Source organism: Cygnus olor, chromosome 3 (genome assembly GCF_009769625.2).
Source record: "Cygnus olor isolate bCygOlo1 chromosome 3, bCygOlo1.pri.v2, whole genome shotgun sequence".
NCBI lineage: Eukaryota > Metazoa > Chordata > Aves > Anseriformes > Anatidae > Cygnus > Cygnus olor.
In genome coordinates this window covers 106,283,692-106,310,280 of record NC_049171.1, presented here as the reverse complement: position 1 = coordinate 106,310,280, position 26,589 = coordinate 106,283,692, and the positions used below count along the sequence as shown (strand labels likewise).

General features: G+C 34.3%; 1 protein-coding gene across 28 annotated transcripts in view; it reads left to right on the top strand.

Moving 5' to 3' along the window:
• Positions 1 to 26,589, top strand: part of NRXN1 (neurexin 1) — a 734,224-nt gene that overhangs the window by 77,338 nt on the left and 630,297 nt on the right. For 15 of the 28 annotated variants that reach the window (XM_040551878.1, XM_040551897.1, XM_040551890.1 and 12 more), the window contains exons 3-5: positions 1,853 to 1,870; positions 6,718 to 6,747; positions 7,554 to 7,565. The exons of 5 other annotated variants lie outside the window; for them this stretch is intronic. In XM_040551878.1, coding sequence (XP_040407812.1) covers positions 1,853 to 1,870; positions 6,718 to 6,747; positions 7,554 to 7,565 — 60 coding nt within the window. Of the gene's footprint in view, positions 1 to 1,852; positions 1,871 to 6,717; positions 6,748 to 7,553; positions 7,566 to 23,526; positions 23,583 to 26,589 lie in introns of those variants that run through there. 8 more of the 28 variants (XM_040551896.1, XM_040551891.1, XM_040551887.1 and 5 more) reach the window with 4 other exon arrangements.

The following is a 26,589-nucleotide window of genomic DNA, read 5'->3' as shown; positions in this document are numbered from 1 at the left end:
TGTTTGATTTGTTGATCTTCAGTATTTATTTACAGATACATACTACTTTTCATACATACTTTTTTTTTTTTTTTCTCTTCAGACTCTTACTTTCCTAAATGCATGAAGCAGTATGTGCCTTTTGCACTTTCATAACAAACTAAAGTTTCAGGCTATGAGTTTTCAGAAGTCTAAATTGAGAGTGTGTGTGTGGAAAAAGTGACTTATCTTAGGATGAAAAAAAATATCAGGACAGTCTTATGAGTATTGCAACTAAGAACTGAGAGACTTAGAGACTTAAATATTCATTGTTTATAATAGTTATTATTTTTAAAGTGGTAAACTATTAATTTGAAAACAGTCTAGTTATGGTGAGATTTTGGAGTATTTAGTGGCATTAACTTTTAAAGACTCATCATAACCAAAGTGACACATTCTAGCAGGAAATGACGATGCATAAAAAGTATCATTGAGCCCAGTTCTTTGTAAGTCATTTTATTTACTCTTTATCTATGATATATCTAGATTAGTTTAGATCACATTTCTTAATGGTCACATAAAAAAGTATTTTCATATAGGAAGATTCTATAGGAAACGACCAGCACTGGACTACAATTTACAATTGCTCCAAGTATTGGTGGAGACCACACAAACTGTAGGACAAGAGCTTCCAAGAATTCAGATTGACATGTTTTCACCCTTCCCACCTCTTCCCCATTTCCCCATTTCTTTGTTGTTTTTGCACTGTCCATCTCCTTGACTTCCATGTTGTTCTTCCTTTTTTTTTCTTTCTTTTTCCTTTCTTATTCTCTCTCCCTGAGATCTCTTTGTACTCACTACCATCCTCTCTTCAGTCAAAATTGTAATGGGCAACACAGATGTACTTCCTCAAAATCAGCTACCTAGTGAAGGAGTTGAGGAGTATAGACACTAGCATGAATACTAGGATATTGAGCCTGCTTCTTAACTTTGAATTCTGTCCACTTTGCTAGCTAAGGCTCAATTCCTAGTCCCTTCTTACTGTGTCAGCTTTAGGGGAAATTTCTTTCCTGTGGCCCATATTGACATTCGGTTGGGGATAGGAGGCCAAATTATTGCAGCTTTTACTCAGGTAAAATATCCTTTGATCTCATTTGGGGGCAAAGCCCATGCCTGAGGTTGCTGTGGTCTTTGCTAGCTTTGTAACAGGCAGCGATCTGACTGATTTTTTAAGATGTGTACGTTTAAGATGTGTATGTTTTTCTGATGCTTACAAATGTTGTGGGACCTGATTCTGTACAACTCTGAGTAAGGCCAAGTGGTTTAAGTGGCAGTTATTGCACACTGGATTCTTAGATCTGACCCATCGACCAGAATGAGTGCCCTAGTAGTGCAGGATCAGCCACACTACCTGCTCTAACATCTTCACATCGTATTGTATATCTTGTTATCTTGTTCTATCTGTTTAAAATCATCTACTTCATACAGGTAATTAAGGGAAATTCAGAATGGGAAAGTAGAAGCAAATGATCTTAGAATCCCTATCAGAAATGACTGATGGTTTTAAAATATGTAGCTATAAAAGTCTTGCAAGATGATCCACTAATTAATGAATAATAATTACTGAACTTGCAAGGAGCTGCAATAAATCCTGTAAAAAAAAAAATTGGCATTTTGGAAAGAGCATTGTTTTATTTCGTATCATGTAAAGTTTGTTAAATAGGGGAACCACTGCTTCCGTGGTGCTTTTGTTTTTCCTTCTGGATTGTAGCAATGGAGCACTTGCATGTTGTTTGATGCCTTGCATGATGAAGACATGCAATGGCAAGTTCCAGTCTGCATGCTGCTTAATGAATGTTTTCCTTTTCTCTCCTTCCCTGTTATGTGCTTACAGAAGACAACTATGTGGAAGGTGGGTGCTTTCTACCTTATTTTCCTAAGCTCTTCTTTTTCCCTTTTGTTTAGTGGGTTATTTTTTTTTCCCCTTATGCTAAATGTTATAAAAGTACGCATAACATTCAGTACGGTAAGTTGCACTTTTTTTATCCATAAAGGTATACAAGATTTTTAAATGTGTGATTTATTTTTCCATACAGAACACAAGCAAAGACTCATTTTAATATTGGCCATATTTATGTAATTCCAGAATATCTCCACTGAAACAATGGATTTATGCACATAGAATCATAGAATGGTTTGGATTGGAAGGGACCTTAAAGATCATCTAATTCCAACCCCCGTGCCATTGGCAGGGACACCTTCCACTAAACCAGGCTGCTCAAAGCCTTATCCAACCTGGGATGCCTGATATCAACCTCATATGACCGATATCACTCTTTGAAGTCATGAAGTGAAGGAGTGATGAAGAAATTCTGATTTTTTCTCATGTTCTGTATGAAAAATGCTTCAAGAAAATATATTTTTCTTTAGTGTGGAACATGAATCCTCCTTGTAAGAATATAATGCATGTTAAATACCTATAGTTTAGGAAAATGGAAAGTGCTTTTCTCCTTAGTCTTGCTTATTGTATTCTCCTTTACAGCACAAAGTTTTAGGAAAAAAGTTTATCTGTGTAACTTTTCAACATAATGCACTCTGCCTTTTGGAATTTGTACGAGAAGAGGCATGTGATTTTAATAATGTTGGTATGTAAGTAAGGTCCTTTAAAGACAGTATGTCACAGGGCAGTGGAAACTAAAACACAACGTCAGCTAGCCTGAATATTGGTAAGTATGTCTATTAGCTGGTAAAATATGTCTGAGTGAATATATTTCATGTTTGTAATGGTACAGAGTACACTTCACAGATCAGTTTTTGCTAGGAATCAGTACTGTCCTTTTGCATATAAGCCAAAAGGTGCTGGTGCTGTTTTAAGTACAAGTACTTTAAAAATCTGCTCTGGGCAGAGTCTTTGTATACTGTATAAATGACTATTTCAAAAAATGGTTTGATCTATTTAAACTGTGTAATAATATCTAATTGTTTTTTTTATTTGGATAGTTTAAGCACTTTTTTTTTTCTAATGAAGAACTTTGTAAGCTAACACATATGCAAAGTGACTGCCCTGACATGTCTCTGACCTAGGGTACTGCAGTGAGACACTGTGGGGCCTGAGTTTATTCAGAATTCAAGGCACCGTGGGCCACTGCCTGGCTGTTTACTGGCAATTTTCTTGAAACACCTGGAAATATCAATACTATATTTCTCTATGTAACTGTATTCAAGGGCAAAGTGAGATTTAGTACATACATGATGTTGTGCAACTTTATTTAAATACATGCTACCAGTAGGAGAGAGAAAATGTAAACTGTTACAATGCTTTAATTGTGTGCACTATCAAGCACATATGTATCAGTACAATTTTCTCTTCATTGTGAAATTAAAATATATTCAACAACATTGGGATAGGAATTCTAACTTAGAAAGATAAAAGCATAGAAATAAGTACCTAATTTTACATTTGACATATGCATGAAATTCTTAATGGTGTCAACATGAGACTCAAATGTGAATTAGGATCAGTACAACTAGATAAGGAAGTTAAATTTAATTTCACATATTCATTTATGTACAGCAATACAAGATAAGGCCTGGATAGTAGTTAATCCAGAAGTTACCTGAATCTAATTCTTAAAACTGCTCCCTTAAATTTATTCCAACACAGCTCTAGATACTTATGCATGCATTAAATTTGCAAATGATGCATATCTAAAGAATGGAACCATGGAATGTGTATCCAAAGCAGAACTGGGAAAGTGAGCTATAATTTTTCATCTTTGAATTCTGTGGTATCTGTGCATCTCCCTAAATTAGGCTACATAAGAAAAGAGAAGGATTTAATATTCATAAATTTGCTGGTGTGAAAAAGATACATTTTATTCATATTACTGAAATTGTGCTAGGGTTGAATATGTTCACCGCAAGTTTACCATGTTTAAATTTTTATTTGGCCTGTGCTCTGCATGGAACTTACACACAAGGTTATGAAAATAGACTATCTTCATGCTGTTTTTCCCTGTCCCATTCTGTGCCCCTTAACTTTGACCTTTTGGTGCCACATTCAGTATAAAAATGGAATGGATCACACATGCGTACAAGAGGTATTCCTACTAAATCTTTAATTCCTAATTCACAAAGAAAAGACTTTTATCATTCTGCTTATGAAGTAATGGTGCACAAATGAATACTTTTAATGTATGGCATGCATACGCATCATGGCTCATTAAGGCTAGATCTTTCCATGACTATCCATTGTGGTTTTCTCTGTTATAAGCACACAATCATATTGAAAATTTAGCAGTGACTGTTGTCATGGTAGATTTATCTGTATCATTTTCAACCCCTCTGTGGATTGTACAGGTACAGTAATAGCAATTCTTCACACTTCCATAGCCTTCATCCACAGATTGCAAAAATATAAAGTAAGGTAAGTATTGTTATGCTCCTTTTACAAGTAATTATAAGTAACAAATAAGTCACAAATAAGTAGCATACAGTGTAAAAAACTAGTACTCAATTTTTTAATTGATGGATGTTTGGTTTGAGCGTGTTTTTTTTTGTTTTTGCTTTTTTTTTTTAACATTCATTTGGCTTCTTTTTTGGTTGAACAACACTGTAAGTGGCTCTTAAAATTCAAGTGCTTTCTATGTTTTCAAGAGGCTTTTTTTTTTTTTTAAATGCCATTTATGTTTTTCAAAATGTATAAGAATCATGTATTTACAACTGATCAAGCTCACATATCATATTGCTACAAACAGTAGATATCAGGCAGTGCTAATCTCCTGAAGCTAGGCTTTTTATTTAAGTCCTTATAACTATAAAAGTCATATTTAAATGCAAGCTAGGAAGAGATTACCTTCTTTGTTTTCCCCTAGGAGACATGACAGTAATTTCTGTCACACTTTCTAAGAGCTGAAAGAGCTCACATAAATACAGTAACTGAATGTAATTTACACAATTTTGATAAAGAAGGCAATGTTCTAACATTCAACTAGTTTCACTTTCCCTTTCTTGACTACAGTTAACGCCAAGTCAAATGTCTGAGACTTTTTATTATAGTTATCTGTACAAAAAAGTTTTGTGCCAATAGACAAATTAAATAACAAGGTGAAGAGACTATTATTTCCAGAAGGTCATGCAGCAACGGATCCAAGCAGTGATGTGCAGCACTGAAAGAATAAAGTTGGACTGTGGGTCTTTACAGTTTGTATTTCCAGTGTGTGTCTCAGTTGCAGAACCAGAAAGAACACGTGTGGACACTTTTCTATTAACTAATATTGTGCAGCACAGTTGTGTGATAATTTCCAAGTAATGCTTATGTAAGCATCCCTTCAGCATCACACTTAGCTTTCACTTACATTGGTGTAAGCCTCAGATCATCCTCACAGCTGCAGTGCACTGTCTTTGGAAACTGAATCTATTGTTCAAGGAGATGGGGCATGCCAGACCTTTCAGTTTAACTATCATCCAGGAAGGGTGACATTAAAAAGCTCTAATTCAGTAAAACCACTGTTAGCCTATGAAACATCACTTGAGATTTTAAACTGATGAGATATGAATCCTTTAAGACTGATTGCAGCCAGGAGTATCTTCTTTGAACTACCCCCAAGTACTATGAGTCATTTGTGCACCTAATTTTCTTTGTGAATTAGAAATCACAGGAATTCTCTAGGAAGTCTGCTTTCCAATAAAGAGCAAGATATTTTATTGCACACCTTCTTTGTGTGAATTATCTTTAATTAATTGCAAATAAGAAAATAATGCATCATTTTTTATAGTTGTTGGAGAAGAGAAGCACATTTAACACAAGCAATTAAGAACTTCTAAAATGGATCCTAAAGCAGCTAAGAAGAATAAACCTGTTGTTAAACCAGATGTAAAATGTGAAAAATCTTATTTCTAGAAAAATGTTCTCTCTACAACACATTATTCTCAGTAAGAATATAAGTATCATTTTATTATTGTGCAATAAAAAAGCTGAATATTTTTGGTTAAAGTTTAACTAAATTTGGTCCTGGTTGAGTGATTACTGTTATGAACATCCATTTTGAAATGTCACTAAACCTATACTGGTATGATTGGATTTGATCTCAAAACACAAATATAAAGCAAAATCTGTTTCTCAAGCATTTATGAAGTAGTCATAAATTGGCACTTAAATTTTCTTTATGGCTTTATATTTTATATTGCATATGTAATAATTTGCCTCCTCTGGAATATATTCATTCTACTCTCACTTTTCACACAAATATGGAGACATCCCTTGCATTATCATTTTGATGTGATAAAGAAATTTTGTTTAATTACCTGAAATGCTCATTTTTATGAGGGGAAAAAGATCAGACCCAGCCCATTTTTCAGGTTTACACTTCTCCAGGTTTTTAACATAATTGCGCAACTAGAGGACAGGAAGTCCTCCCAGCCAAGTATTCAAAACAATATAATCAAAATAGAATAAAGACAGATGGAATATTAAAGGAATTGGTTGGATTTGAAAGCATTCTATTATTTTCTGGCTTCCCAACTACTGCACAGAAGAAATGTACAGCAAAACACTACCCAGTGTTTGAATTGCAGTTCTATGACTCTTAGCCCAAAGCATTCCAACCAGTGGCTGAAAAATGCTCTTTGATTTCCGTCTGTGATACAGACGTCTCATAGGAAACAGATGCCTGTCACAAAACATTTTTGTCACTGTGACAACACCACCTTCCCATGCTCCCTTGTTCATTGCTGACTGTGCTCTTGTTTTCCTTCAAGGTCTGGCGCACCTGATGATGGGCGACCAAGGTATGGGCTCTGTTCCTTTTCCACTCTGCTTTCATTGTTTCTTCTTGTTCTGTAGCTGCTTTGAAACCATCACTGCAAATGATGGGCAAATGCTTGAAAGCTGTCTTTGGCTGCAAATAAACATGTTAAACATGTGGTTTTAGTCACATCCTTCCTTATTTTTTTTTTCTTTTGTTTGCTCCGTAAGCTTTTGTCCTTCCTGCCTCCTCAACTCCCCCTCTCTCAATATAATAACTGAAAAGAGGTGAGAGAAATAAGAAGGTGTTTTAGAAAATTTCATGTATTTATCAGAAAATGCAATTATGGGTGATTTTATGAAAGATAAATGAAGCACAAGAGCACTCTTCAGATAGTTCCTGAAAGAAGATACTGAGCTTGTCACATTGTACGCATTGAAGAGTACATTTACATTAATGCATGGCTGATTGGAAATGTGCAGAAAGCACCTGCTCCTTGCTTTTGGAATGCTGAGAGTACAATTTTGCCACCTAAAGAAATCAGTGGTTTTTCTTCTCCTAACCCATTGTCCATGTTAATATTGTATCACTCCTTATCAAAGCATGAGTTATTTCTGTGTTTTGCTGCATGTACATGATTGGAAAAAAAAATAAACTAAATCCCTAATATGACATTGATTGCATCTCCATTTGTCTACAGACACTTATCTTATACTTTGTCTTGTTTCATGTTTAGATATTATTGCATTTACATAAAACTCATGACTCTTACTGTTGTTTCTCTCCTCTTCTTATTCTCTTTTTGTCTGGAAATGCTTTCTTCATGGAACCATTTCACCAAATCCATAGGTAAAAGTAAAGGTATTACATGATTTTCTTTATTTTTTAATGCCATCGATATTCTTAATGTATGTTTAAGAAATGCTAATAAATGTAAATCTTTTTGTACTGGTAACATGAGGTAGGTATATTTTTTTAAGTAAATACTTCATGGATATTGAGGTAAGGAGAAGTGTCCTAAAGTACAGGCTGACTTATCTAAAGTTTGTGTCCTGGTTTTGTGAGAGATGTAGAGATGTGGCAGTGATAAAGGAGACTACAGTTATAGAAAGCATTCAGGATGAAATAACAAGCACGTTTTGAGGTATGAATTTTTCTGTTCTCGAAGAATTACAGTCTAAACCACCAGGCACAGAAAACAAAAACAAAAACAAAAACAACGTGATGGTGTTCAACAGCAGCTCTCTGGAGATAATCTGTCCAGGGTCCGTCCACAACTTGATGTAAGTTTTAAATCTGAATAGCACTGATTTCAGCAAGTCTCTGCTATCAGCTGATCACTTTACCCTGAGATTTTCCTTGTAAATTAATCACTTTGATTCTGTCTAAGACAAGAATTGAACAAAGGAGTGATGAAGAAAGAATACCAAAGAGAAATGTGGGTTATATTTTAGATTTTTTTATTTTTTATTTTTTTTTAATGTGAAAAATACTAGCCGTATTTACTTTCTAACTCCTGCAGGGAACATGTGCATAGGGTCAAGACTTTTCCTGTATAAATAAACATCAGGTTTTGCTATAAGGATACTCATTCACAGACATTACATACATACATTCTTATGATAAGTAGATGGTCATTAAATATAATTAAATCTGTGGTACAGATGACTTATATGGTTCTGTTCATCCTAAGCCTTTGTCACACTGTGTCTACTCTTGGTATAAATCAGAAAGTAATGTAAAGCGGTATAAATCAGTAGTACTTTGCTAACTAGTTAAACTAGAAACAAACTTCCAGGTCCCTTGCCATCTTGGCTGATTTAGTGTTTCTGAACGTAGAAGGTGCATATGATGCAAGCTTGTGATTGCAATCCTTTAGTGTCTCATTCCTCTTAATATCAGACTCTCTGGAGTGACTGCATACTATCACTAGGTTAATATTTAAAGGGTTATGAGTGTTCTAGACCTGTAAATCTTCTTGTTTAGGAAAAGTTTTAAGCAAGTAGAATAAAAAACGGTCTGCTGATTTCTTTGTCTTATAGAATTGTTTTGTTTGTTGGTTGATCTTTGCTGTGTTTTTCTTAACTGTACCTTTTACCTTTGACTTCCTTATTGCTTATTATGAATACTTTATTCCATAATGGTACGTCTTAGGTGGAGTTACCTTAAAATAACATTTTATAGACATATAAATATAGTCTTTAACTGAACCTTAACATTATCGATCACTTTTGTTATTATTGATTTTTCTTTCTAGTTTATTCTATACATGGAATACATTATGTAATACGTCCAACACTAATTTTTTTTTTTTTTTTGTATAAAAGAATGAAAGCACATAAATACTATGAAAATACATTATGAATGATGGTTAATATCGAAAGCAGATTTTAGCAAAAACAAAAAACAAAAGAAAACAAAAAACACTACAATTATTGTGCAATAGTTAGACATTTTTATCTTTATTGTAAAAGGATTAACAATTATAGTGATAAAAAATGACCTTGGATATACTAGTTACATTTAACATTTAATGATATGCCATATAACATAATTTAAACACCAGTCACCAGTCATCTAATCATTCTACATTTTTCTTTTCACACTGTATTTTCTTACTAATTTTCTCCCTTTGAAATGGAAATACTGATTACTTTAGTATGTTTTGATAATCACAGTACTTCCTCTGTTTATATAATGATGTATGTTTGTTCAAATGGATGGATGGGGTTTATATGTATATAAACACCGTTTACCTATAACCTCTGTATAGGTATACAGGTTATATACCTAAATACCTATATACATCATATCCTCAATGAAAGATAAACGGCCCCATTTTGTTGACTATGTTGTAGTAGCTACACTAATATCCACTACTGAAGCATGTGACCTTGAAACAGCTGTGATAACACACATTTATAACACATGACGATATAACATAGTAGGAAGGTTTTGGAAAGGTAAGAAGGTACAATAAGGGAGCTTTAGGTTGAATTCTTTCACATCCGTTTCAGTCTTTCATTACAATTTCAGTTCCTTAAGAGGTAGCTAATGTCAGTTACAAAAGTGATCACAGGATTCTGAGTGATTATACCACAAAATTATCAAAAAAAAAAAATAAAAAAAATAAAAAGCTCTACTATGTAATTTGTTAGGAAGTGTGTAAATGGCTGAAGCACCACCCACTTCTTAAATCAATGTAACTTCAGAATGAGGTACCTCAAGGACAGGACAGTGACAGGCCAGGGTCCTGATGTTGATAGAGGAAGGAGAGGAGGGGAGGGGAGGGGAGGAGAGGAGAGGAGAGGGGGAGAGGGAGAGGGAGAGGGAGAGGGAGAGGGAGGGAGGGGGAGGGAGAGAGGGAGGGGGAGGGGGAGAGGCAGCCTTTCCAAGCAGACAAGCAGTACAAAATCTAGTCCCATCTCAGTGGATTCACCTGCTGGTTGTCATTTAGTTGCAAATATCTCTTGAGATACTCCAGGTAATTTCCTGACAAAGTTTTTATTAAAGCAGTGTCAATACTAACAAAGGTATCGCTGCCCCTTATAGAAAGGCAGAAATGAAGGTGGAAAGATGTCACTGTGCTGAGGCAGCTGTAAGTACTTAAGAATATATAATTTGATCTATGTACAGAACCAGGTGACATAAAGCAGAACAGAACATAAATCCAGGAACACATGTAGGAGTTTCTCTCACAACTCTAGAGCTATATGAAACCTATTTTACCTGACCCGTTACTGCTTATATATGCTGAGCCTAATACTAGGAAGAGCCACAAACTTAGTGGCATTCATTTAATTTCTGATAAACATTGTATCTGTTCAGATGTAGGTGTTTTTGTTTTGTTTTGTTTTGTTTTCCTGGAAATTACCTACCTGTTTACAAATTCAGCAGTAGAGTTGTTGCAGCTGGGGTGGTGGAAAGACATGTGTAAGGCAATGCTTATAAATGGTGTTCACATTTTTTATTAAACAGGTTGAATATGTTACTTAAAACAATTGTTTGAATTCAAAGAAAACCTCGAATTTGTGCCCAAACAAATGTTTTGCCAAAATAAATTTTGTCTGCCTTCTCCAGCTACTGTAGGTGGTCTGATAAAACTGTCATTTCCACATATAGGTCTTACCTCATCTAAAGTTTAGTACCTCCCAGATTTTGTGATGAATAGCAATATAACTAAGATTACGTGGCAACTAATGTAAAATGCTCAATTTCTTTATTTTTTCCCCAAAATGTTCTGTTCTTCTCTTCCTTTACATTTTCTTTTGATGAACAATGAAAGGGTTTTATAATTCAGTTACTAAATGTCAGTTATATAAAAATATAAAGTGATGTGCATTGCTTCCTTTTTCTATTGCAATTCACTTAAGCTTATACATATTTTTACCTATAGTTTATTTCTATGCAAATAACCTACTTTTGACTATATATTTCTTATTCTATAACTAAACATTGTGTTTAGATTTTCTTCTGTTACTTTAGAGATTATATGTGGTTTTAAATCATATGTGAGCTACTCAGGTCCATAACAAGCTATTAAATGATATCTAGCTGAGCAATAAATGTTTCAACTGAAAGATTGATACTGCAACTGAAATTTATTGTATTAGATTACAGGCTTTTGACGTGTTGGTATTTGGTATACTTCATATCCATGCTTAAGAAAGACCTCATAATGTCAATATTTATGTCAACTTCCTTGCCAAAAAAGGGAAGTTTTGCATTTGCACAAATTATCGTACAGTATCTGTAAAAGCAGAGTGACTCTACTGGCTATATAAGAGCAGAATTTTATTGATTATCGATCCCATAATGCAGTTGACAACTAGAAAAATAAGGCAGTGAAAAAATATAATAAGATGAATAAATCTTTGAACAATTGTATTAAAATTATATATTATAGCTAAGCAATTTTTAGAGATCATGGTGTAGTGCTTGTTTCATGCAACACAAACAGCACCTTGTGCCAGTAACCTCCCCTAAAATCATATTAAGTGGAATTCAGTCATTAACTGAATATGTACCACCACTAGTTCACCCTGTTATGATGACTTTCATTTTTGCTCTGTTTGTAAAGAATTTAGACAGTTTTGACTTCTTGTGCTCTCTGAACTTAATAGGATTGTTGAGAAACCTATCCTCACCTGTTTTTCTCTGTGCTGTTCCAAAGTGAGTTGGATAGAGTCATGCATCCTCCAGCCTTCCTTGACCTGAGCCAGCAAGACTCCAGAAGCCATGTAAAAGGCTTGGTACAGCACCGAGCTCTATCATGGCATATTAGTTTTCTCTTGCTGCTCTGTTGACATGAACTCAGTTGCATGTCTTCTTAAGCGTATCTAGCTTTTTCTTGGATAGAGCAAAACATGGACTGAGGACTTCCTTGACTCTCTGTACTTCTTCACATCATAATACATCCTAGGTGAGGGCAACTTGTTCGAAAAGCTCACTGCTAGATTTGAACTGAGATAATTTAGCGGGTTTACACAGAATCAGGGAATAAACTCCAGTCCTTGGCTATCTACAAATAGCAACTAAACAAATTAAGCCAAACAGACTCTAATTTCTATTATTTCAGTGAAAACCAAAAAGTAATTGGAGATTGTACGTCTCACCTATAGTAGAAATCTCAGTTGAATTTAATCTGATCGAATCACACTCAGTGGAGTTTCACTAGTTAAGGAGAAAGAGGCCAGAGACCTAAGGAGAAGAATTTTCAAAAATGTCTTTGATTTGTTTACGTCTATACTTACTAAATTCAGTAGAAAACTATGACAATCTCTAAAAAAGCTAAATTTAATGAGAATTAAGAAGTTTTAAGAAAAATTCCATAGTTCTGTACTAATATAAGTGAAAATTTGGACTATTCTCTCTAAATGTACATCATAACAATATCTTTCCACTGAGAATGACTCCCCATAAAATAGTTGAAAAAGATATGTAAACAGTCTCATCAGAATTAATTGTTCCTGTGAAGTAACAGTGCTGTGCATAAAACTTTTAACATACTCTTTTAACTCTATGGTACTTTATATTTCCATGACTGTAATAGTATGCCAAGCTACTTAGAAACAAAAGAAAATTTGAATTATCCAGTCTCCTTTAAAATCTTTTAATTAACCAACATAATTTGCACTGATATGCGTCTTTCCTGATACTCCAAACCTTCCATAACCCTGTCACTCTTAATTGCTTGAAGGTAACTTTCTAACTTCACTTCAGGGACCACCCAGAGCAATTAAGTATCAGTAGAACATTGAAACTGTGCAGTGAACTGGGAAATTCAGGAGCACAAAGGAGAAAACTTTCATAGGAATTGAGCCTGGACAGTGGACCATGGAATTTGCTACAAAGTGGCACTTTCATCATTCTTTTAATGATTTTCATGCATTCTAACCTGATATCAAAATATCTTTTTCTTTCAGGCATAGGAGGAAAGGAAAGCAATTAAATCTCTTTATTGGAATCATTTACTCTACTGAAGGAAGTAACATCAGCTATATTTATTTGTTTGCTGTTGATACCCACACTAATTTTATGATGAGTACACACACACACACATCATTTAAAGTCTGCTTTTGTAACTTGTTAATGTGATTTAGAGATTCCAGTACATCTTGTTGCCTGCTTAAAGTGGACCTTTATTCCTAAGAAAGGGAAATGTCTGGACTGATTCATTGGTACCTCCTAAAGCTGTAGAGAGGCAACCTCAGATAACTGTGATGTTGGCATTACAGAATTGACTTGACTAGGCTCTTTATATTGGTACTGGGGATGGGGGTGGGGTGTGATTTGGGGCAGAAAAGGAATGGTGAGGAAATAAAATCTGCTGGGTCTAAACCCTTTCATCTGTCTTTATGTATTTAGACAGAGAATAGGCTATTGAGAAAGCAAAATTTAGCATTAAGTGAGTATAGGCCAGTAAATTTTTACTGTAATTACCCATACTTACCAAGTTTGGCCTGTGTTTAATACCACAAGCTATTGTTAGCCCATTTTCAGAAGGAGTATACACCCAAAGGGAAGGAGATTAAATTTCCTCCTTTGACCATTAATGTGCTTCTGAATTGGAACTGGAAACCCTAGCAGAATGATTTCTGACAGGCTATACGGGTAATTATATAAGCCCACTCTCACTCGATAGCAACACCTTTCTAGGATTAAAAATTAGAAATAATTTGCCTGATTTCCCTGTTCAATGACCCTGAATATCTGTATTAGGAAGAACTTGGATTATATCGCAAAGGTGCCAGAGAAGCACTTTCCCTCTCAAAAGGGCAATGCAGACATTTTTCTAGTAATACGAGGAGCTGGTCCTTTGGTATTTTCAGTTAATGACTCTGCTTAAGAACTTGGTCTTATGAGGTATTACACTTAGTGTTTGCACAAGTCCTTAAGGAATCTTCAGAAAATCACCAAGCTCAGTTACAGGCAAATCACCTTTGAAAACTAATTTTGCAAGCACATGAGATACAATTTTCTTAAATGACTATCCGTGTGATTTTACTATTGAACCTGTGCAAAACAACGTGTAAGTTAAATTTAGAGCCAAATGCCTTTTTGGCAATGCTGTTTTCACTGTGAAAAGATGTGTAATTTAAATGGATGTATGATATTATTAGTATTAACTGTGGCTACTGACTAGTCATATAGTTTTCTAGTAGAGTTATTTAGGAGTTATTATGTTGAACTGTAACACTGGTGAATATTTACATCACCACAAGGATGATGTGAGAGGTCACAAAATTCTTACTCTATTTTAATTTTAATCTACATATCTGAACATCCCCAGATCACTGTGGTACAGGTGTTGGACAAGTTATGTTCTCATTTCACCTGAATACTTGTGCAGACTATAAATTTTGGAGGTACCTGAAGGTGCTTACATCATTATGAACCTTCAAACACAGCTGTGTCTGTTTTAGTCATGAACTGATTTTTGTGTGTGTGACTTTTGGCACTGTAGTCCTCTGCAATAAATTATTCAGATAAGGATCCTGTCCATTCTTGTAACAGTATAAGGTCTGGAAGAAAACTTAGACCTCATAAAAAACATATAAAAGTATCTAAGTGCAGGATTGGAGCAACAAAGGTAATCTTGGAAACTCATAATTTATGACTTTTGTACTATATATTTTTCTGTATAGGAGATACACATTCATGTATATCCATACATCATATATTAGACTAAGAAAAAGATCTATGGCGAGTCTATATTCTGAACATTAACGTAAAGCCACCTGAGCCCCACTGTTAGTCTACTGCTACATATCCCCTCAGAGCAAAGAAAGGAGCTGTTTAGACAACTGTGAAGAATTCCTCTATTCCTACTGAAAATATTAAGAAGCACAGAATACGTAGAGTAAAACACCAATTCTAAAAGGACAAATTCCTCTACAATTTTTAATGACATATACACATTCAACATACACACGTGTCTGCATTCAGAATATATGTGCAAATGCAGATAAATAAAAGTGCCCTGAAACCATTCAGTTTTGCTATGCTTTATACGTTACTTCTCAGAAATGCCAGTATCTCAAGTTTTCAATAATGAAAATATATAATAAAAATGACTGCCATGTCTGCATCCATAAATCACTATTATGTGTCATTTATTTTCTCTTGCAGGAAAACACATGCATTTGATTTTTATTCATTGTTCTAAACTAGATGAGAGACTTGTACGTTGCATTGTTCCTGAAATGGATAGTCCTGTTAAAGAAACAGGTTTTCAAAAGTTCTGTTCTTATTGAGCTGTTATGGAAGTAATACAAAAGTGTAATTAATATTTTTCTTTTCAGAACACGTACAATATTTGTATAAGCTCTGTATCTTTTAATAAGTACATATAACTCTCAAAAATGTACACATATCTAGGTCATGTTAATTACCCACCTTGGGAGGCAGGAATGTGCCTATACTTCTCTACCTAGTTGGTGTACTCTTGGGACCAAAGTCAGAAGAGCAGGCTTTAGAAAAACTAAAAATACACTTCCTAGGATCTTAGTCACTAAACTGCTTAAAAAGAAGGTCTCTCATGTTGACAGCCTGTAATTTGTATTATGCAGGAAATAAGACTAGATAATCAAAAACAACCCTTCTGGCCTTGAAGCCTATGAATCACATATAATGGAGAAATTACTGTGGTAATGTAAGAAAATTGTCAGACTTCAAAACCAGCAGACTCAGTTTTATTTTACTAGGAATAATTTTATCATATTTCTTACATAGATGAAATTATGCATCACCGAGTACCCCAAAACACCAAATCAAGCCGTAACATTCCTTATGGACTAACTGGAACAAACATGCAAAGCATTCTCTTAAGTCGGAACCTAAAATGAAAGCTGAAACATTCATAGAGGAACCTCCAACATGAATGAAAGTATGCATCAAAAGTCATTGATCTTTCTCAAAGTTCTGTCTAGCTCTTCCACAAATAAATTCAACATTTTGGTGTAATCAACATTTTGCTCTTTTCAGTAACTTATATTGAATGCTACGTGTAATCTAAATTTCAAGAAAATTACGTCATTCAACATTTTCATTTTACACAGAGTCACATAACACATTTAAATAGTGTATGGCGGTCTTCCAGAAATGAAGTTACCGTGTTACACAGTGCTTGCTATGCCAGCTAAAGCTGGGCGAAACATTTCTGTCAATTATTTGTGTGCCCACATCAGTGCAGCAAAACTGGAGCTGTTTATTTTGTTCTATGATAAAGGGAAAAATGCCTATGCAAAGCTGACAAATTAAACGAGGAACAGAAATTGTGATCTAATCCATAAAATTAAAAAAAAAAAAAAACAAAACAGAGGCTAAAGCAGTCCTTAAGAATGCTATGAGTTAGGCAGAAGAAACATAGCAGCTTCTTAGGACACAGGGATTTAATTTAAAGACTGAACCCAGTCTTCTAATATTTAGTTTCTCTTTGAACCTCACAATTCAATTGTATATTCACTGTGAGTTAAATAGTCTTGTTAGTTGCAGTATGCTCACACAAAAGGAGAGGATGGAATTATAGGCTGTTTTAGTGAAGGACTTATTATTCTACATCAGAATGATCTTTATTCATGAAGACTTCAAATACTTCATTAATCTTCAGCTTTACTGTAGCCAGGAAAAGATCCAGCTATTTGCTAAAATTAAAGAAGACAAATGGGAGTTTGCAGTTTCTCCATGAACACATGAAAAAAGCAGGGTTTATTTAATTCAGTAAAGTTAGAATATTTCTAGTCAAAACTTTTCCCTGATAATACATGTCAACCATCAGAAAGAAGGAGGAATGCTGATTGCCAAGATACACATCATTACTAATGTCCAGTTTCACACCTTGTAGGTCAGCGGACATTGGGTTTTTAACATCCTGTTATTGATTAACAATTTATTAATATAATGGGTGAAATATATTGACAGACAGCTGAGTGTGTGCCACTGGGAAGAATACAGTAGCTTTATCACTTGGACAAAAACAAAACAAAACAAACCCTATCTGCTACAAGTTTTTTATTTTATTCTCTAATTATTCAATATATAATATGGAAGCAGCTCTGTGTGTAGTAAATAGGAGGCCTTCTCTTCACCACATCTATCTTCATCTTTTAATCCACCTCTGGCCCTCCTAATGAAGCTGGAACTTATCCATCAGTACACTTTCTCTTTGGGAAAAGCCATAAGCAAGTGGGAAACAGGACACTCAGTCTGCTCTCTTAAAAAATCCTGAACACAATTTTTTCACATCTATGGAATGTGTTCAAACTGTACCAGTGCCACCCAGATGACAGATTTCAAATATATGTCCATAGTTCCTACTGGGCTGCTGCACGGCGAGTGTGCCAACTTCGGATGCTCTGTGAGCAGCTTTCTACTTGGGTTCAATGTCATCTTTCCCAACTTGCAGCATCTGTTATTTTCAGATAATTAGTTTAGTAGAATTGTTTCAGAATCGGGCATATTGAAATGTCACTACAGGGACGCTATCATATTTTTGAAAGCTGAGATACAGAAATTGGCAGCAAATACAAACAAACAAAAACCTTCTAGCAGCTACAATTAGATCATTTTATTATTTACATTGGCTAGTAATATTCACCTTCATATAAATGAATGCATGGGAAGAAAAAAAATCAACGTGTTTTCCTTCATATTTGCAATATATGAGATATATATATATAGGTTTATCTTTTGTTGCCTCTGTTTTCTCAGAGTCTCTCTTTAGCAGGAGAATGGATGAATCCCTCTTCTAAGCCCTGATATATTCATGGTTGCAGAACATCTGCCATTGTGCTGAGGGACAGAGAGAAACCTAACTCGCAGTTGAAGCATAAACTTTACACTTTGAAGTACGGTTTTCAATGACTGTTTTGCTCTTATTGCATCTACTGACGTTCAGCAGGTGTTTGTTTATCAGTGAAGAGTGGTCAGGACTATGGCCATGGCTAGTCATGTTGTTCATGCTGAAAAAAAAATTTTCCTGTACACTAGAATCTCTGTGACTTTGATTCAAAAGCAAGATTCCTTTATTTTTAGGAGCTCTGAGTGGAGCCCCTTGGAGTACTTATTTGAGCTTATTGAAGGGGTTTTGTCTGTAAATAGGCATTCAGAAGAAATACAGATACATGGTAGTGCCAATGAACGTGGTTTTGGAAGAGAATTTTTATCAGTAGTAACACAGAAAAGAAAGAAGAGAAAACTTTGAACCATATTGCAGGGTAAATTACATTGTGTATCCATACCTAGATTAGCATTTCTATTCTGCATTTTAGTTTTCTTTATGGTTATGTTTGGGCTGTTTTTCCTTTTGCCTTGTTTTGTGTTTCTTTTTTATTTTTCTTTCTTTTTTTTTTCTTTTTTTTTTTTCTTTTTTTCCAAAGTGAGTAATGATCGGGGTTTCTATGGTCTAAGAACAAAACCACTGCCTGTGTGGAGACAAACAAAACATTAATTGGATTACAGGGGCACTTAATTATCATTCACTGAAACTATTTAGTTATTCTATGATCAAGACAACAGTGTGAGTATGGACTGAAAGGAAGTCTTTTTTTGTTTTTTCCTTATCCTAAGTAAAAACCTCAGGGAATATGAGAAGGGTGAGTAAAGCTGACAAACTTCACTAAAGCTTGATGAATTTCTCATTCCTGTTTCCTGAAGGACAGGGTATTTCATTGTTGTATGACAACGTGTCTTTCTTTTCTGAAGTACTTTGCTGATTAAATGCATGTGGCGTGATGCAAGATGCTTGTGCTGTGAGAGGACAGAGAAGTTTGGCACAAGGTAGTAAGGGGAGCACTTCCTGGGTTACTTGACAAAAACTTTCCCCTGAAAAGCTAAGAAATTAAGTGCAAAATTATACAGGGAAATTTAGTAGCCCGATATAAATATGTTAGAAAATAAATATGTTAGAAACAAAATATGTTTCTAGACAGATTTGAAAACTGCTTGTGTCTGTAAAGTCTCAGTGATGCCATGAAGAGCTACAGAAATACACACCTAAAAGTTGTATTATTCCATTATTTTCTCCTACTGCCTTCCCACAAATAAGAGAAATGTGGGGTAGCTGCACCAAAAGCTTTAAAAACCCGTAGTTCTTCTTCTTTTTCATTTTTTTTCTTTTATTTTTTTTTTCTTCCCAAGTTATCTTTTATTTTCTGTTAGGACTGACAAGTCTTTAATAAAACCAACCATCCATCCACTTTGTTAAAGGATGAAAAGTTCAGAAGTAACAGAAAGGGAACTGGGAAGAGCTGTCAGTATGGGAGTGGACCACAATTTAGAAGTGCAAAACCTGGACCTGGCAATCCTTCAGTATCCCAGTATCCTTGCTTGGGTTCGGAACGTAACGAAAACTGCTGGAGAGACATGGAAGATCTGCCTAGTGCAAGCTACCTACTTCTTCATTTAATCTTTTAAAAGAAGAACACTGCTTATGCATATTGGTCACTTTTGATATATGATCAGAGTTTAACAATGCTTTATTTTTGTCAAGACATTTCAACTCCAATGCTTTTATATCTTCAATTCATAACTGACTTGATAACAAAACTATTTATATTAATTTCATAACAATACTTTTGGGGGAGTGGAAGGGGGTTCCTTCAGCCATCCTCTTCCCCTCATTGCTCCATTTTAACTCTGAAATATTTCTGAAACTAATACTAAATATATAAGCTTGATAGCATCATCACCGGTATATCAGCAAAGAATCTTTTCAAATATAATGAATTAAACAGAACCGTCTATACTTTATCATGCATGCTTTCAGACCAGTTGAGAAGAAGGATATTTTGAAGTAGGTCTACATCTAGACAGAAAGGCTAATGAAGACAAAAATCCAAGACATCCAAGTCTTAAGCAGAGGCCTATAGTATTGGCCTAACAAGATTAGGTCCATGGGCAAGATTAAGTAGCAGAGTGTACTCATGCCATCCAGGAGTTGACAGTAGTAGTAAAAGAGATAAAAAGCATAAAAAGTCCTAAGAGAAGAGAAAAAATTTGCTATGTCTGACTCTACAAGCTAGAAAGGGATGAGGTTAAACTGTTTTTGACTTCCTTCCTTTAAACAGAGCTTCTGTCCATTTCCACCAAAAATTTCATGAGGTTTTGTATAGCTTAACCTTAAATAAAGGAAAATAGTCAAAATAAAATCTGACTCTCCAAAACATAATCATTAGATACGTATTCAGATAGCTTTCTAAAAGTATGAAGGTACCTAAGTCTAACATGTGGGGTTAGGTATCTGGTTACGTCTATATGTCTATACCTAAACCACAGTATTAAAAGCATAAAGACCTTGAGGGGCACAAATGCTTCAAATCTCAATATTTTCATAATGGTGGAAAAGAATAGAATGTAGAAGAAAAAGGGAATGGGTAGAGGATATGTTATGCCATAAAATAATGTGTTTTAATTTAATGTCCAAGCATTTATATTCCCCCTAAATAAAGGCATTGAATTTTTATATCCAAACATGGATAATGCCAAACAAACAAACAAACAAACAAACAAAAACAACTCTTGATATTTTACGTCTAAAAACTTTATGAGGAATTGGTATATAAATGTACAAATGTTACTTACAGGCATTAAAATGTCTACTGATCTGAAACAGAAGTAGTACTATTTCAGAACTACTTTTTGTATAAATCCAGGAGTGATGGCTAAAGTGACTCTAGAACACAATACAGCATACTGAATGTGTTTAAAATTTATCAGCAAGCTCTCTTTAGTTATCAAGCTGGAGAACAGTTATCCTATTCATTATTGACATCTCCCAGAATTCTTTCAATGGTTTTGTGCAAATAGCTTGTCAGCCTTTTGGCAAATAGGGGTGATTTTCAGTAACATTTTTTAAATTCTTCAAATTGAATTATACATCCAAAGGCAGCCAGACTTTCTTACCATTAATTTTAAAGAAAAAAAAATCCTTTAGTAGTAAAGGCTTTACAAGGTGGACCTAAGCATTGCAATACTAGTAGAGATCTAAGAACTACTAAAGAGACTGTACCAGCGAGAATTTACAATGCTTGGCTTAGCATGCAGGGTTGTTCTACAATACGTGTGAAAATACTAAGTGCCTTTGTGTGCTGGGAGAATGTTAGTGCTGGAAATTCCTGTATCTGTGAAGAAGTTGATGAGCAAAGGTCTAAACTGTGGTTATTACAACCTAGGTTGTGAATATGCAAAGATCTAAATTTTGGCATTGAACACAAAAATGCTAAGAAGGTACGGCTGTGGCCATAGTCCTGAGTGTGCTTTGTTAGCTTTTGTTTGTTCTCTTTGAATTCAAATCTGTTAAAACATTTTATTTCAAAGTAGCTTAAAAATGCGCCTATAATTTTAATGGCACTTAGTTATGGACTATTAACCTGAATTTTAGAAACACATTTAAATGTGATATATATTATGATTTGATTAGTATATAAATAGTGGAGAAGGTCTTTATTAGGGCTCTGACCTCTTGTTACTCATCTGCTGAGAGTCTGGAAAGAATTCCTAAAACAATGAAGATAACAGCAATATGTGAAATATTTACATCATGGCTAAAACCAAATCTGGGAATAACACTGGGCAGTAGCGTGAAGCCTTGAGCAGAGTCACTGCCAGGTTGACCCACCACAGACAGCAGAACCACCAGAGTGACTGTATAATCTTGCATACTCAATCTTTTATTGTGACTGAGACACATTCAGAAAAGATTTAAGGTTTGGATCAGCCAAGATTATGTGGGGTGTAAAATTACTTCCCTTCCAGTACTCAGAAGTTCAGGACTCGTCTGCTATTATAAAACCAATAAAAGTGTGAAAATTGAAGTTTGCTGAATAAGGTGCTATGCAGTGCATTTAGTCTGGCATATCATATTGTAAACAAAAATTTGAGGTTTTGCTTTAGCTGTCAAATGTAGCCTTCTGCAAGTGGAGAAAGGTGAGCTGCTAGAATTACAGATCAGCTTGTAATGACTTAATGATACTTTCCTGAAGAAAATCCTGTTAGTAAAGAGGATTGGGGGAAAATGTCTTAAAAATCTACTGATGATTTGCATATGGATTATATTATCAAATGGCAGCTAATATATATATATTTAATACTGTAATTCCACCTCTTATTATTAAACTATTTATGTCATCTAGTTTTCAGTGGTCTTAAAGAAAAAAGCACACACTGCTGTGAGCTGATGGTCAATAAGTGGTTATAATTCATTAGCTGTTATATATTGAAATAGAGACAGAAGAAAAGCCAGTATTGTTTTCATTATTTTATGTCTTTTTACTCTGGTAGAAGTGCAGGCAAAGATATGTCAAGCAGTAAGTCCATTGTGGTCAAGAGTTGAAAGAGGCTATCAAAGGTAGACCAGTAATTTCGAGAAGCATCTTTCTTCTAAGCAGACATTTTCAACTGGCAGAAGTTCCGGAAGAGTGTTGTTGCTACCTCTGTGATGAAGTTTTGGTAGAGCTGCTGCTGGGACGCCAATACATGAAACTCAGTACCCTTGCACCAGGATTTTTTTTTTTTTGTATGCCATCTCTTGGGAATAACAACTGTTTGCTCTAAATTTATAAGGGAGGAGATCAGGGATGGTTGTGGTATTGTTTATTATAAAAGGATTGGATATAATTGTATAAAAGCCAATCTTGTGCCATGAAACCAGATATTATGTCAGCTACTAATCTGCTCATGTGGTAAACTGTGAGTGCTGTGTTTAACACTGAATTACTTGTAAAAAAGTAAGAAAAAAAAAGCACCTGCTCTCCTTCTTCCAGTCCACAAATATTATTGGCAAGCTCATATGGTAGAAATCTGTTTTGTGTTCAGAGTGATGGTAATGAAAAGGGTCATCAATATAGATAATATTAGCATTGATTTAATATATATATATATCTTTTTTTCATTTGCAGTATTGCTTTGCCATGACCTTGTTTTATCATGCATTGCTCTTCTCCACTGCTGAGATATGAAAATATATGTCCTTCAATATAAGCCTTGAAATAGCCAATAGCTGCTAAAGGAATATTTTTAGCTTAGGGCTAAGACTGTAAGACTTTGGGCTCTGGTACGTTATGTCATGAAAGAATACATTAAGCTGTGGGGTAATCTAAAAAATGTGTAGTTTTTAAATGTTTGTTATAAATTGATTTATCATTATCTATGTAATGAAGTGGAAATTGAATAGTATAAAACTCAGTCACTAATTTTTTGTTTACATAAATGCCTTTTTAGTGGAATTATTTCAGGAAATAAGTTCCTTTTTGAAATGAATAAATTTATATTTACAGTCAGATTACTTTTTTTATAAGTGACACATAGCAACCTTTATTTACAGAAAAGAAAGTCTCAGACTACGACCTCGGTATATTTGCATCCTGAACACTTCAAAATGTACACAACAGATATATCAGAACATTAAATATACTGAAATTTTATTTCTGAGCTTTATGGAGTAGGCTTAACTCTACTTTAAATGAATAATCTGTCTGTAATCTTATTTATTGGTTAAATACTCTAAAGCAATATCCTAGCCTTACTGAAGTCCATGGCAAAACTCCTATTAATTAGAATGAGGTTTGTTGTTCACTGTTATTATTTTTAATGTTATGGATTATATGGGTTTAAAAACCACGTATATTATAAATTTTCTCTTTATTTTTTCATATGTGAAGTATATAACAAGAAAATTGCTGTTTAGCAGTTACAGTATTTGCAAAAGCATACACAAACTGCCCTAGTGACAAAAACACAGTAGGTCACAAATTTACATTAGAGAAAGTAGATGATTTTGTGGAATTATTAAGTTCAGCAAGTTATATAAATTATTTCTTAATCAAAGACACTAAGTTATTGTTAATTACTCTATTCAAATCAGAATGCAGATAAAGATACAATATTATATTACTTAAAATACGGCTTTAATATTGACAATACAGAGATGAAATTGCTTTTAGAGCTGGGAATATGTTCTTGTTAAGATGAAGTTGCTCAGAGTTAGCTGACTCTTGGTTCTGGTTATCTATTATTCTTTTCCTGAAAGCAGTTGCAGTCAACCAAGAAGGGCTCTGGTGTATGATGCAAGGAAAAACATAGGTGTGCTAAGCAAGTTTTCAATGTTCCAGTTTTGGTTGCTATAAACTAAAAAGCTTTAACTATGACTTTTCATCCGAATAACTTGTATCCTTTTAAAAAAAATAAATAAATTATTCTTTAAAGAGATGATTTCAAGAAGAAGAAATATGTTATTTATAAGATGTCTGAGCAGTTTAATATTATAATATGGGAATAATGAAATGAGTTTTAGGTCTTGCAACCCAAAGCCAAGTTACTATATTTGATGTTTTCATCTTTCCCATTTAGATTTTCTATGGAGAAGGAACAGCAAAACTTTGATAAATGTGGGTGGATCTTGGTTCACAATTCACATCTGCTTCAACATGAAATGTTAGCAGTGGCATTAGGCACATGTGAGCAGTAATAAGGCTTTCAAGATATTTTCTATGAAAGGAGGGAAAGCTGCAGTTGTAGTTTACAGACTTTTTGTATTGTTCTTTAATTTGTGTGTGATTTTTTTTTTTCAATGCTGATTGAGACTTTTAACACTGAGATCTTAGCTACATATTTACAAAACCCCGTGTTTATGTGAACAATTAGAAGGCAAGCAGGGGTGAATCTAAGAGCAAGACAGCTAACAGGTATATTTTATGGAACATTGTACTGTTTCATGAACTCTATCAAGAGATAATTCAACGCTAGTTGAATTTAGAGTCACCTCAAAGGTACTTATGACAAATTATGTGAAGATGAATGTCCCGTTACTGCATCCAGAGATTCATGTGAAGAAGTGCTTCTTCAGAGAGGCCTTTCTCTGTTGTACTGTAATGTAAAGTGGTGCCAGGAAGCCTATATGTCTTCTGGAATAAGTGTCAGGAAACTGGCTACAACAGTACTTTTTTTAAATTGTTATTATTTTTTATTATTATTTTTTTGGTCATCAAAATCCTTTGAAAGGGTACAGCAAAGCTGGAAAATTGCTATCTTTTGCTTACAACGCATTCCTCTCTGGTTGTTGGGTTTGTTGTTGTGTGTTTGTTTGTTCGTTTGTTTTCTGCCTAATGAAGTCACTTGGAATTCAAAAGTGCTTAGATGAGGAGATGGATCTGCAGATAATTTTGACTTTCTGTCCTTATTAAGATCATATGCTATATTTATTATGAAAGTACACCTGTACCTTTCATAGTCTACTTATTATCAAAACCTCAGTTCTATTTGAACAGGTTATTTCTGAAGAATGTAAATTCTATTGCTGACATTACAAAAACATTTGCTCAAGATACATGCCTAATAGTCATACTGACCTAGGAAAAAAACTTTGAAATCAAGCCACATCAGGTTGTATAATTCTATTATTGAATCCATGCCTGAGTTACACTTATACCCCGATATGAGGAGAAAAAAAAAAATATATAAAAAAATGTTCTTTTTATGGTGCAGTTTCATGAGGTTACTTGTGGACTTTGCTTACATTCACTAAGCCAGTATTGTGCATGTTCTGAAATCCTAAAGGTCGTCTAAATCATTTAAAATACCTTTGTCTAGACTTAAACAAATTGAAAGGAGAAAAAAAAAAAAAGGTATTAGGAAAATAAGAACCTCAACATAGTATTTTGAAAGTTTGTGATTTGTTGGAATTTGCATAGTTTCATTTCATTCCTGGACATTTTGTTTTGTATGCTTTTTCAAAATAAGAAATGACATTTGAGGAAAAAAAAAGAGACATCAGCCTCTGTACAAAAAATCTATTACAGGTTTTTTTTGTTTTTTTTTTCTCCATGTGTGGTTCATAGAGATGGAAAAAAAGTTATTGATGCAAGCAAGAGATCAATAGGAAGAGTCATTCACAATTAGACATTCGGTAGAAAATAACATGAATGAAATTAATCTGGAGCACTTGAGGCAGTTTGCCTGGTAACCTTGCTCTCAAACATGTTTTAAGTTTAATAAATTACATTTATGTGGAAAAAAGGGAGTCTTGAGAATTATTAAAGACATGCTCTCTAGGTTGCACTGTAATTCCGTTTGTAATCAATTATTAGTATAGCTTTTATGCTTTTAGATTATAGGGGTTTATTTCAAAAGGCAATGGTCATACTGCTTTTATTAGTTTTACTTCTAAAGGTCATGTCATAGTTGTCAAAAATTAGCACTGATCTTAAGATTAATATATTAAAAATGCATTTAAAATACAATGTGGGGAAAGCTGATATTGTTGCTTTCCCTATGGTAATTTAAGGTTGGGAAGTTTTACTGATTAAACCCTTCATTTTAATTTTAAACATTTGCATTTAAAAGGTAACTTCTTTGACTGGTAATAAATGAGGCATTGGTTATATTTAAT